Source organism: Crocuta crocuta, unplaced genomic scaffold (genome assembly GCF_008692635.1).
Source record: "Crocuta crocuta isolate KB4526 unplaced genomic scaffold, BGI_CrCroc_1.0 scaffold1023, whole genome shotgun sequence".
NCBI lineage: Eukaryota > Metazoa > Chordata > Mammalia > Carnivora > Hyaenidae > Crocuta > Crocuta crocuta.
The window spans coordinates 17,346-30,088 of record NW_027530533.1 but is presented as its reverse complement, the minus strand read 5'-3'; the positions used below and the strand labels follow the sequence as shown (position 1 = coordinate 30,088).

Genomic DNA, 12,743 nt, shown 5'->3' with positions numbered 1-12,743 from the left:
AGTGTTTTTATTTTCCTTGATTATGTAAACCGGTTCTTTTGCCAAGAACATCTTGTGCCCTGAAGCTCTAGGCTGATTTCTTCCCATTGGCTGGCCAAGTTTCATTTTATTGGGAGGTTTATTTTTCAAGTTGCTGAGCAGTGATAACTTCCAGTACCTCTTGGGAGTGTAGTACCTGAAGTTCGGGATCCCCAACCACATCCCGTGACAATGACAGCGGATGAGTTGGTTTTCTTTGTGAACGGAAAAAAGGTAAGGTGGAGCTGGCCGGCCTTTGGTCTGGCTTCTCTGGTCCCCTGGAAGGGAAGTTTGTCCTTCAGAGGAGGGCTGTTCTCTCTCTTTCATATTCTCTCTTACTGTCTCTCCTTTCTTTCTCTCTCTCCCTCTGAAGTGTTGCTGCATTTTGGGTAACGCTGGGGAATGAAAACCTTGTCAGACATAGAACACAGTCAAAACTTTCNTATTTTTCAAGTTGCTGAGCAGTGATAACTTCCAGTACCTCTTGGGAGTGTAGTACCTGAAGTTCGGGATCCCCAACCACATCCCGTGACAATGACAGCGGATGAGTTGGTTTTCTTTGTGAACGGAAAAAAGGTAAGGTGGAGCTGGCCGGCCTTTGGTCTGGCTTCTCTGGTCCCCTGGAAGGGAAGTTTGTCCTTCAGAGGAGGGCTGTTCTCTCTCTTTCATATTCTCTCTTACTGTCTCTCCTTTCTTTCTCTCTCTCCCTCTGAAGTGTTGCTGCATTTTGGGTAACGCTGGGGAATGAAAACCTTGTCAGACATAGAACACAGTCAAAACTTTCTAGGGTCAAAGCAGTGCCCAGGAGGCAGGTGATAAGAGAGGTGTGCGGCAGCAGAGACGCTGGCACAAAGCTGAAAAAGGGCACAGTGTCCTGGGTGGGACTGGACCTCACCCACCATGCCTCCATCGCTGTGTTTATTCCAACACATCCTGAGGCTTTCGTCATTCTCTTTACTGAGAGAAGGAACATTAGCTTGTTTCCTTGCTAATATTGGGATATAAGATGTACATAGCCTTTGATTCTGGTATCTCACGTATGTAAATGTGACAGATTACTTGTGTGAGGACATTTACTGACATCTTGTGGCAAGCCACAGTTTGTTTTTTCCCGTAAAGGGCATGTTTCTCTCCCCCCTTTCCCCCTTGTATTGCAATAAATATTTCAAGTCTCTTACTTTGATAAAAATTGCCCCCTTGGATGATCTCCATTGATGCACAGGGACGTGGGGGAGGTAGGGGTAGGTGGAGCAGAGGGGACTTATGCTGTGGCTACCAGTCTTCCAAACCTGGCAAGGATGTGAATCTTTGCCAATCTCACTGCAGGTATGGGTAGAGAAGGTGTAAGTACATGCATTGTCCCATCCCTTCCCCCCCACCCCCAGCACTGCTGAGGTGCTCTGGTCTGCTCCAGAAACCCGGTTGGGAATGAGAGGGATAGTAAAAGGACAGCCATTGTTGTATCTTGTAAATGGCCACGTGGAGGGTATGAGCGATGAATAAGCCCAAGGTGCCCCCTCCCTCCAAATAAGGTAGAAGTGCTCTATTGGCACTTTTGAATTGAGAAATTGGGTGACCTTTGAGGTCATTTTCAAGAACTCAAATGTACTGCGCAGGGTGTGTAATGGCTAAAATGTCAGGATGTGTTTGGTGATTAGCAAGGAAATTCCATGAGCTGTGGAGCTCTGAAGACCACTGAATTCAGTTTGAGTGGTGCCACTGAGAGCCACAGGGGATGAGGTCAGCCATGTTCTTCTGCGTTTGGTGTGTCTCCCCCCGTAGATTTCTTTTCAGGACTGGCATCTGGCCGCAAGCCATGAGGCAGGGCAAAACTTCCCTGCCGACGCTTGTGAGACTTTTGCATCTGACATTTCCAACGACTTTGTTGCATTCAACAATTGCATTGGAGAGCTTCATGAAATTGTTGAATTGGCTTTCAGAAGGGTTACTTTACACAAAGCATCTTCTGTGGAATTTTTCTTATCCTAGTTTATGAGTGAGCACCTGGATTCAGTGATTTCCAAGGCCATGTCTTACCCTAAGATTCTATTATTTATTACACCATCAGTTCGTGTGTGACAGGACAAGATTCTGCTCTCTTTTAGGGATGGCATACTATGACCCACTGGATCTGAAAAGGAGCATTTCAAGGTCCATCTGGCTTGGCAAAGCTTTCTCCCCATGATTTTAGTTTCACTTTAGGAGAGCGATTTCAAATTTCTAGATGGTATCATCACATCAAACCCTCCTGTCTCTGGAAGCTTTTACTATTGTCAGTTTCTGTGATGCATTCTCATGTTTATAAGTTATAAACCTGTGGCCTCTTGAGAAACTGATAGAAAGGTGGAGAGGCAGTATAAGCAGTGATGAGGTGAAAGCAGTGCTTCACAAACAAGGCCAAGCAGGGATTCCTAGGCAGATAAGGCAGCTGTGAGTAAGTTTGTTCCCATTTCTATTTCCAAGATCTTTCTATATCTATTTCCTTTGTTACTGGATATCTTGCAGGGGAGTTGCCAAAGAAGCTGCTGGAATTAGTGACTCACTCACTCTTTTTTTTTCTTTTAATTTTTAATGTTTATTTATTCCTGAGAGAGAGGGAGAGAGAGAGATAGAGCATGAGTGGGGGAGGACAGAGAGAGAGAGGGAGGGAGACACAGACTCTGAAGCAGGCTCCAGGCTCCGAGTTGTCAGCACTGAGCCCGATGTGGGGCTCAAACCCATCAACAGCAAGATCATGACCTGAGCTAAAGTCAGACACTTAACCGACTGAGCCACCCAGGCGCCCCAGGAATTAGTGACTCACTCTTAAATGTAAGCCTCTTATTCTTCCTGACTCAGACCGCCCAGGACTCTGTCTTCACCAACTCAGGTTCTGGAGAGAGTGTAAGATGCCACCGATCAAATACCTCAAGTGTTTTCTGTGGTGGTGATGGGCCTTGATGATGACTATAATTTTCATATCCTCTGTTCTAGAGTCAGAGTTGGAGGGAAAGAAAGAACTGTCCAGGATTTTGGTGTTTATGGTGGCAATGGTCATTTTGGTGGGCAGGATTCTAGAGGCAGTGACTCTGTGTTTAGTGGAGACTGTGGCATCTGCAGGAATCTGGCAGATTTGGCATGTGGGGTGCAGCCAAAGGTGTCCATGAGCTATTCCCACAAGAAGCAGCAGGTGGTAGCTACAGAGAGCCCCTCGGTGGCTTCAACTCACTCTCACATTTACAAGCCTCTCCATGGACCAAGCCTGTGGGGTATGAATGCACTGGAGAAATGTGATCTCTAAGACCAGGTGTTTGCCATTCAGGAGTTTGAGAACCAGTTAAAGAGGTGGATTATAATTAGGCAAAGTAATGTATTGCAAAATGTATTTCACAGAAAACTCTCTCCATGAGATACATTTTGCAGATACTCTTTTCTAAAAATAAGAGGATATATTTACATATTTATTTTTTAATGCTTGTCCAGAATTTTATTTTATTATTATTTTTAAAATGTAATTTATTGTCACATTAGCTAACATACAGTCGAGTATATACAGTGTACTCTTGGTTTGGGGGGTCAATTCTCATGATTCATTGCTTCCATACAACACCCAGTACTCATCCTAACAGGTGCCCTCCTCAGTGTCCATCACATGGTTTCCCCTCCTCCCCACCCTCTTAAACCACTTAGCACAGTGTTGGCACTTAGCAGGTGCCCAATTAATGAGGAAAGAATGAGTGCATAAGTATTAAAAGCCCTGAGAAATCCTCTACTGAAGAAATTTAGTTTTTAAACTTTGCATTTTGAAATTATTTTAAATTTGCCAAAAAAAGTTGTAAGAAGAATACAAAGAGGTATTATAGACTACTCACATTCACCAACTTAACATTTTGCCACATTTTGCTTTATCATTCTCTCTCTAATTCTCTCTCTCTGCACGTACACACACACGTATAGATATTTATATGATACACAAATATATTAGATTTTATGTATATATTTATGGATATACATGTCAATATATAGATGTATATACATACCTAATTAATTGTATATATTTATTTATATAATTAATAGGAATAAATACATAAAGTACATACAATTTTCTTCTTGAAACATTTGAGGGTAAATTTCTGATATAATGCCCTTTTACCTCATAAACCAAGAGTAGGAATATTCTTTCAGAACCAGTCTCTCTAAAAATCAGGGAATGTGGTGTTGATATAATACTATTGTTTAATCTGTAACCCCTCTGCAACATATTCCAATTTCCCCAGTAATCTCATTTTTAGCTTCTCCTCCAAGCCTGGGACCCAGGGTCATATGGTGCAGTCAGTTTCCATGTCTCTTAGCTTCCGTCGAGCTGGAATGGTTTGTTAGCTTTCCTTGTCTTTTGTGACACCGATGTTTACGAAGAGAATAGACCATTATTTCTTAAAATGTCTCTCATTTTGAGTTTATGTCCTGCTTTCTTATGATTAGATTCAGAGTCTGCACTTTGGGCAGGAATTCCAGAGAAGTGATAAGTGTTTCTCGGTGCGTTACAGTTGGGAGGCCCATGATATCAGCCTCTTCCATTATTTGGGATGTGAACTGTGATCACTTGGTTATGGTGGTATCTGCCAGTTTTCTCCACTGTAAGATTACTTTTTTACCTTTTATAGTTAATCAATAATCCATGAGAAGATACTTTAAGTCTGTGAAACTATCTTGATGATCAACCTTTCACCCAGTAGTTTCAGCTCCCATTGATGATTCTTGACTTGGTCAGTTATTGTGCTGATTGCAATATTAGGCTAATTGTATTCATCAGTTGGCATTCTTCTGTCAGAAAGAACTTTCTTTCTCTCTGATCTGTTTATTTATTAGTTATCACTTTGGACTCATAAGGGTTTTTTTTGGACTCACAAGTTTTAATTTCATTTAATGAGTTATAATCCATTAGAGCTATTATTCATTTTGCTGCTTAAATTATATCAGAGCAATTTGCTGAACCTAGCATTTTCTTTTTTTTTATTTTGTAAATTACATGTATTATATACTGTATTCTTACAAGAATGTTATTCTTTTTTTAAAATTTTTTATGTTTTGAATAGTTTATTGTCAAGTTGGTTTCCATTTATGAACCTAGCATTCTCTAAGCTCATATCCCCACGAAGTGTTTGTCCTTTGGAATGCCCACTGGCATCCTGTTGAGAGAGGGTTCTGTGGAAATTGCTGGAGCAGCGCTGCAGCCGTGCTATGACAGTGGTGCAGTCATTCTGTGTAGGAATTCAAGGAAGGTTGGACCACTCGTGACTGGGGTGATATACAAAATCTTTGCCAGGGAAGTTTCACTGGAGTAAAAGACTAGGTTGTCAGGAAAGGAGGAGAAGAAAAAGCTGAAAATTAAGACTGGGGACATAATGGAAAAAGGCCTCGGAAGACAGTGTAAGGACCTTGGATGTTATCTTGAACATGTGGGAAGTCACGGAAAGCACGGAGCAGGGGACAGATGTGACGAAAGCCGAGCTGGAAGAGGAAGCTACAATTTGAGGGGAAGGTAGTCAGCTAAGAGGCTCTTCCTGCCACTTGCAAGAAAGGCGATAGGGATCTTTGTTTTTGTGTTTATGACTTCTCTGAGAGAAAAGAAATAGTTCCTCCTGTGCACTTTGTAACTAGGACTTTGAACAAACTGGATCCGTGGGGTGTAATAAAAGAAAACGAATCTGATTCTCAACTTTCCTTGAAACATTCTTCAAGAGGCAAATGCTGGCAGTGTTATGACTTTTTGGGTGGCTCCGAATCACTAACGAAGTCCTAGGGTCATTTCTAAGTTTCCATTCACAGTCTCAATTCAAGATAGAACACCAACATTCTCTCTTTTGCATGGGCTACACTAGGTCCACAGGCAACACCTAGCAAACCTTTGCTCTCCCAAACTCTGAGAGTGCACCCCAATGCCAATACTGCCCTTTCTTCTTCAGCTCGCCTGGTAAGCCTATCTCTAGCTTTTAGATACACAGACCATTCTATCCCCCATTCTACAAGGGCTGTCTGTTAGCTTCACATGTAGGGTTATGGGAGCCCCCTCACAGAGTTTGAGGTGTGAGGTACATACCTTCTCTCCTCAACCTTAGGAAGACGTAAGACTCACAATACCATTCTCTCTAAAGAAATTCTTGTCATAAATTCTCTGTCTTTAATCATCCCAGTCACCCCAACCCTATTACCCTTGACAATGTATGATGAATATGAGTAGTGAAACAGGTTGTCATGGATTTCCTTTGACTATTTGCATTGAAAAAACTGGCACCTCATTTTGTAGGCAACATTTTCATCTTATTGAGTGTATCATTTGTGGACCTTTGGGTTGAGAGTTCTTCTCCACGTCTGACATGTGTTAATGGTGTTGGCTGTGATAGCCCAATGCATACAATAGTCCCTGTGTGCACAGGGGAAGAGACACACTCTCTACTGCCTGAGAATGTATGTGCTGGGGGGCATAGCCAGAGATCTACATGCCGCCATTCTTAGCTGCCCCTCACATTCACAGGTGTGATCCAACAGCTGGAAATGAGATGACATGTTTGATTTGAAGGGGGGCTCTGCCTTGGCCACCTCAGAATGGCAGGTGCAATACCTGAGCCCTCTGTGGTAGGTCCAGAGAGAAGCACTAAGGTAGAATTTTAGAATTGGAGAATATCGGCATGTATAAAGGATGGCTTGTGGTTCATATGTTCATTCTTATGGAATTATCAAGAAAAAGACCTTGGTTTTCATGATATATTTAGCACATCCCTGTTAGCTCCACAGACTCTTGGGCAAGATAATGGCTAAGTCTACCTAGGATATATTTTTCTTCTGGTTTTATTCTTATAGGTGGTGGAGAAGAATGCAGATCCAGAAACAACCCTTTTGGCCTACCTGAGAAGAAAATGTATCCTGACTTCGGAGGAGGAGGGGGGTATGAGAAGTCATTCTCTAGGCCTTATGTCATTTTCCAGTGATGGTGGGAAGCCATGAAGTGTCGAGGACAGAGCCCTAGAGCCAGGCTCTGGACACCTGCATTATAGCTGTGTGACTCAGGAGCTGTGTGACTCTGGGAAGTCATCTGAACTCTCCAGGTGTAAAATTATCAGCTGTCAAATGAAAGGATTCTTCTTGATGTTTCTCAAGATCTCAAGTGGTGCCAAGATTTAATCCAGGGTGTGTAAAATGAATAGCTGTGAGTGGCTCTCATTAGCCCTGGTAAGCTGCACAGCCATTCCCCTTGAGGAGAGGGCCTTCCTCAGATCTCTGCTGATCCACAAAGGGATCAGCAGTCTTCCTGGGCAATCTTCCTAGTTCTGTGAAGGTGGAAGGAAGGTCAGAGGAAGGAGTGTTTTTTGGGAAAGGGTTCCTGGGCTAGGGAACTGTGTGGAGGTACCATCCACTGTGGAGATGGTGGGTACAAGGAGGCAAGGACAGGGGAGTCCTGAGGGGCACCTGGGATGTTACTCTTCCTTCAGCGCAGGCAGGGTTCTGTAACATCTAAGACCTTGTGTTCTTTCAAAGTAGGAAGGTATTCTGAGACCCTAGAACAGAAACAACAGTGAAAATATAATCGGAGCTGGCATTTAATGAGCACTTACTAGATGTAGATAGAGTTCAAGCTGATTTTTGTACATGATCTCACTGATCTCCATAGCAGTTCTTTTGACACAACTTTGGACAGAGGAGGAAGTGAGGCCAACACATGGGAGGGACTTGCTGTTGTTCATGTGTTCTGGGCAAATGCTGGGAGAGCCCAGGCTAAAACCCAGAGCCATGCTCTTAACCTCCCACCCATAATGGAAACCCTTCAGGGTTGGTTGTTGGGATGATGCTCATCCTGACTTCCATCAACAAACCTCTCTCACCCTCAGAGGCAGGGATGTCCAGTGGCTCATTCAGGTGACATATTTTAGGACAACAAAGGATTTTTTTCAGTTCCCACAGAAACAAGTCTGAAGTCCATGGCCTTACCTCTAGTTCACTCATCTGTTATCAGATGGTGTCTGGCTCTGGTGTACTTTGTCCTGGAGTTTCCATCTGGAGAGTGCAGTCTGGAGTTTCACGGTCCCTGAACTTGGTGGCTCTTTAGCAGAGATGGAATCCCTCGGTAGGAACAGGAGAATACACAGAACTCTATTTCCAGTCTCTTTACCTGGGAGGTCTGAGATGAGAAGCACATTCTCAGAGATGTTGACATCAGTTTTAGTTTTCTAATACTGTGTTGAAAGCCCCAAAATCTCAGACATTCCTAATCATTTTCTAATACAGTGTTGAAGGCCCCAAAGTCTGAGAGGTTCCTGATCATAGCAATTGCTAATTTAAAGGTTGAATCTCAAATGAAATCCCAAACTGAAAGTCTTCACATAAATGAAGGCCAGGTGGCTTTTTGCTGTTTGTGGTGAGAGTTAATTTCTGGGAGTTCTTGAAAAGAAAGAATAAGAAGAGGGGAAAAAGAAAGAGCCCAGTCTTAATTTCTACACTGGCTTGCAAAAAGATCCCAGGTCACAAGATTCTGCTGGACTTTGGGCTGCTACCATTTATTTCCCCATGACTCTATATTGTCTGAATTGCTGCTAACGACATATATTCTGATGAGTGAGAAGAATAACTTAGGACATCAAGAGCTCTTCCCGGATGTGTTTTGAAAGAGGCAGCTGCATGGTGAAGGGGGAGCCCCCAGATCTGGAGTCAGATGATTTTGTTTGGGCCCTTACACATGGTAACATGAGTGACTGTCTTTCTTGCAGGGCTCACATTACCTCCTCAGTTTTGTTTTGTTTTATCTGTGGGGAAATGGTAACTCCTACCCCACTTGCTCACTAAATTATTGCGAAGATTAAATGGTTCCATGGATGTTAAGCATTTTTCAAGTGTAAGATGCTATGTCATCATTAGTTATTAATTTTATCTTGCAAATGTGGGAAATGACCAGTGATAATGACCTCCATCTTTGGTAGATAACTGGATGGCTTAGAGGTCTGGAGCCTGCAGGGAAAGCAGTAGCAGAGACTGTGCCTCAGGCAAAGGGGCTCCTTTAAGAGTTGTTCTCTAGAATAGCCTATTACTTAGGCATGTAAGCAAACTCAAAGTTATCATGTAAGTAATGGCTCCAATATTGGTCCCCAACCTCGAAGAATCTTCATTTTAATTTATGTACACATAGCTTATGGGTGGATATTCAGAAGCCCCTCATCCAACCCTACTTTTGGTTCCTGGACTTAATCAACCCAAAAGGTTCAAGGTGAAAAGTTGGGACTCAGTAGGTCCCAGAACAAATCAATGTCTCTTTTGGCTTCATTGCATACCCAGCCGGGGTGATGTGAGGGCCGCCCCACATGCCTGGTTCACTTGCCCAGTGAGACCACGGCTTGGGAGCCTAGAAGACCATGCCAAAAAGATCTCAATATGAAGAAGAATCTCCAGGATTGGACAGCAGTGGGACTCCAGTCCCAGGGAATACTTGGGTGCTGTCTGATGGGACCTTGATGCCTTTCCTCTTCTGTGCAGTGGGGATGGTCCCATTCTCTGCCTTCCAAGGCACAGTGCAGCCTTTTCTGGAAGAGGAGGCTGTGTGGGTCTGCTGCCTCCCTGGGTTGAGGGGCCTGAGCCTGGGTGTGGCAACGGATGGCTCTGCACAGACACTTGCCAGCGGCCCAGCAAAGACTCTTCTGTGAGTTCATGTTCCTTAACCCTCCACCATCCAGTGGGGCTGAGCGGGACCAAGCTGGGCTGTGGAGAAGGGGGCTGCGGGGCTTGCACGGTGATGCTTTCCAAGTATGATCGTTTCCAAAACAAGATCATGTATCCTTTGCCTGATGGTTTGAGTGTCCATGCAAGGACTGTGATGTAGGGGTCAGGTTGTGAGTGTGTGTGTGTGTGTGTGTGTGTGCATGCCCATGAGACCTTTCTAAGACACAAACTCATTTTCTATCCCATGAAATCCTTCAGATGGTCTCCACTGTCTGTGGGATAACATCCAATTTCTGTGCTTAGCACTAAAGGCCCACACAGGAAGGTGTGCCCCATCTGTGCTCCTCAGTTTTCTCCCTTCAGACACCCAGCACTCCATCCTTGGGACAACTGTGGACTCCTAACACTCTCTGCCCACTGATTTCCTGGTCTTTGAATAAATTGTTACCAAGTCTTGAGTGTCCTTTTTCTAGGACTTCTGTACTTGGCTAACTCTTGCTAGTTCCTTAGGACAGGGCAAAATATTATCTCCTCCAGGAACCCTCCTTGACCTGCTAAGGTTGTATAGGGTACCCACTGGCTGTGCTGGTCCCACAGTTCCCTATCCTCAGCTCTCCTGAAATGCTTACAGTAAGCTGTTTAGATTGCATCTTTATGTTGGCTTCTGTTTTCCTGGGTGGACTGCAGACTATCAAAGAAAATCTTACCCACCTCCATTTCCTCAGCCCTCAGCAGAATGCCTGGCATTTGCTGATGTTGAGTAAATGAATGAGTGGTTACAAGAAAAATGGACATCAGGAAGCTCTGTTTAAGGGGATGGTGTCTGATGTTTCCTGGGAATTGTCCCTCCCTTTACTCCACAGAGGATGGGAGAAAAGGAGGTGGGTAAAAGCCAGGGAGCAAAAGTGAGTGGAGAGGCTATGGAAGGGCCCTACAGAGAGAGGAGCATGTACTGGGCCTGGAATCTGCCAGAAACTTCCTCTTGACCTAGCCTCCAGGGTTGGACTAAGAGGTGACTGCGGGTGACCCTGGGGCCCATGCTCCAGCTCAGAGGCTTAGGACGCACTGACGCCTGTTACACAAGCCTCGGCAGGGGCTCGTGCCCCTCCCCCTGGGGTGGGGGGAGTTTCCCTTGTTGCTGGCCCAGAGTCCTGGGTGGAGAGGTGAGGACAGCTGTGGAAGAGGCCAGAATGTAACGCAGAGTGAAGAGTAATGACATAAAGCGTCTCGAAGTCTCTGATGGCCTGTGTGGACAATGGAATGACCTTAATCTGGGCTCCAGCCACTTTTCTGCCAATGCCTGCCTGGCCCCCATCTGCTCTTTGCATCATGTTGCCGTGACAACTGTGGAAGGAATAGGAAGCACCAAGTCGAGGCTGCATCCTGTGCAGGTAACTGGAGGGAACGGAATCTTGTGCCAGGGCTGCAGACTTGCTTTGGGATGGGAAGCTGAGTGTCACTGCCTAGCCAGGAGGCTCTGTGGCCCAGCCACCTCTCCATTCTCCTCTGGGGGTGGTGAGGTGGAAGGATGAGGCCCCAGGTCTGAAGCTCCCTCCTGTGGCCATTGCATGACCCCGAGGGGACCACAGGGCCAGCCAGATGTGGTGGACAGGGCAGTCCGGGTATGCCAGCCTCGGAGGGGGAAGAGGTGAGGGACCTCCCCACCCAGCCCCCCGAGTGTGCTTAGGAAACCCCTGCCATCTCAAATTCAAGATTCCGAAAGCTCTGTGCTCTTGATTAAAAAGTCGGCCTATTCATCAACTGATGAATAGATCAAGGAGATGTGGTTTATATATACAACGGAATACTACACAGCAACGAGAAGGAATGAAATCTGGCCATTTGTAGTAATGTGGATGGAACTTGAGGGTGTTATGCTAAGTGAAATAAGTCAGGCAGAGAAGGACAGATACCATATGTTTTCACTTATAAGTGGAACAGGAGAAACTTAACAGAGGACAACGTGGGAGGGAAGGGGAAAATAGTTGGGGAGAGGGCGGGAGGCAAACCATGAGAGACTCTTCAATACTGAGAAGAAACTGAGGGCTGATGGGGGTGGGGGAAAGGGGAAGTGAGGTGATGGGCATGGAGGAGGCCACTTGTTGGGATGAGCACTGGCTGTTATATGGAAACCAACTGGACAATAAAACTATAAAAGAAAAAAAAAAGCCTCCTTCTCCCCTGCTCCTGCTCCCTCGAATGGTAATTCCATTGCTCTTCTCATGTCCCACCTGCAGGTAATACAGATGGGGGCTACAGTACCTCTATCTTCACTAACATGGAGGTTAGTAAGGGCTTAATAAAAGAATAGAGGCATCTGATTGTCTGATGAAGGCTTTTTTCCTGATGGAATCAGGCCACGTGGCAATGGATTAAAATTAGGTCCAAAGAGCAGACAGTAATCTGGGAGGTTTTATGGAGAGAATCCAATGCTTTTGGGCAACATGGAAAGAAATGAGAGCAGAGCACTGTGGGAAGGAAAGACCATTGTTTCCAGAGCTCTGTGTGGGGAAACTGATGCAGGGGTCTTCTGGACATTGTAGTCACAGAAGGTGCCAGAGGCAGGCCCTCTGGCCATTGGAGGAGACAAGTTGCTCAGATCGTGCCTTTCTTGGTCACCTTATGTGAATGTAGGGCCAGGGCCTCTGCTGAGTAAGCTGGCTGTATGCACAGGGAAGGGTGTCCTGACCAGTCACATGAGGTCACAGCGGTGATGCTTCACCTTTATGGCCTCCTTTCTTAGGTAGCAAGAGGGGAAATCATTAAACTTGTCCAACCTGCAGGAGATGTTGGAGGGTTAATTCGGGCTTGTAATTTTCTTTGAAACAAGCAGATGAAAGAACAGTTTCAACGCAGGGATCATATCTGAACAATCAGCTAAAACCCTCCATTTCCAATGGTACAGATTCTTATTCCCAATGCACTTATTTTGGCCCCAAGTAAGTTGTAGAGCCAGATTCCACTTCTCCTTTTCCATTGGCTTTTCTCGTGGTTCCTATGACACTATGCTTTGCTGATTTCCTCCTACCTCCCAAGTTGGT

At 45.0% G+C, this 12,743-nt stretch overlaps 1 protein-coding gene across 1 annotated transcript; it reads left to right on the top strand.

Moving 5' to 3' along the window:
* The first annotated feature begins 471 nt into the window (after positions 1 to 471).
* LOC144234306 (xanthine dehydrogenase/oxidase-like) lies at positions 472 to 11,234 on the top strand. Its single transcript, XM_077767579.1, has 4 exons — positions 472 to 594; positions 6,859 to 6,916; positions 9,717 to 9,813; positions 10,985 to 11,234. The coding sequence occupies exons 1-4, from the start codon at positions 553 to 555 to the stop codon at positions 11,232 to 11,234; spliced, it is 447 nt and encodes a 148-aa protein (XP_077623705.1). The 5' UTR covers positions 472 to 552.
* Positions 11,235 to 12,743: the final 1,509 nt, after the last annotated feature.

Coding starts and splice junctions, on each gene's coding strand:
- LOC144234306 (XM_077767579.1), top strand. CDS start 553: ATGACAGCGGATGAGTTGGTTTTCTTTGTGAACGGAAAAAAG. Junction 6,917..9,716: donor GGCCTACCTGAGAAGAAAAT/GTATCCTGACTT, acceptor TCCACCATCCAG/TGGGGCTGAGCGGGACCAAG. Junction 9,814..10,984: donor CGTTTCCAAAACAAGATCAT/GTATCCTTTGCC, acceptor TCTGGGCTCCAG/CCACTTTTCTGCCAATGCCT.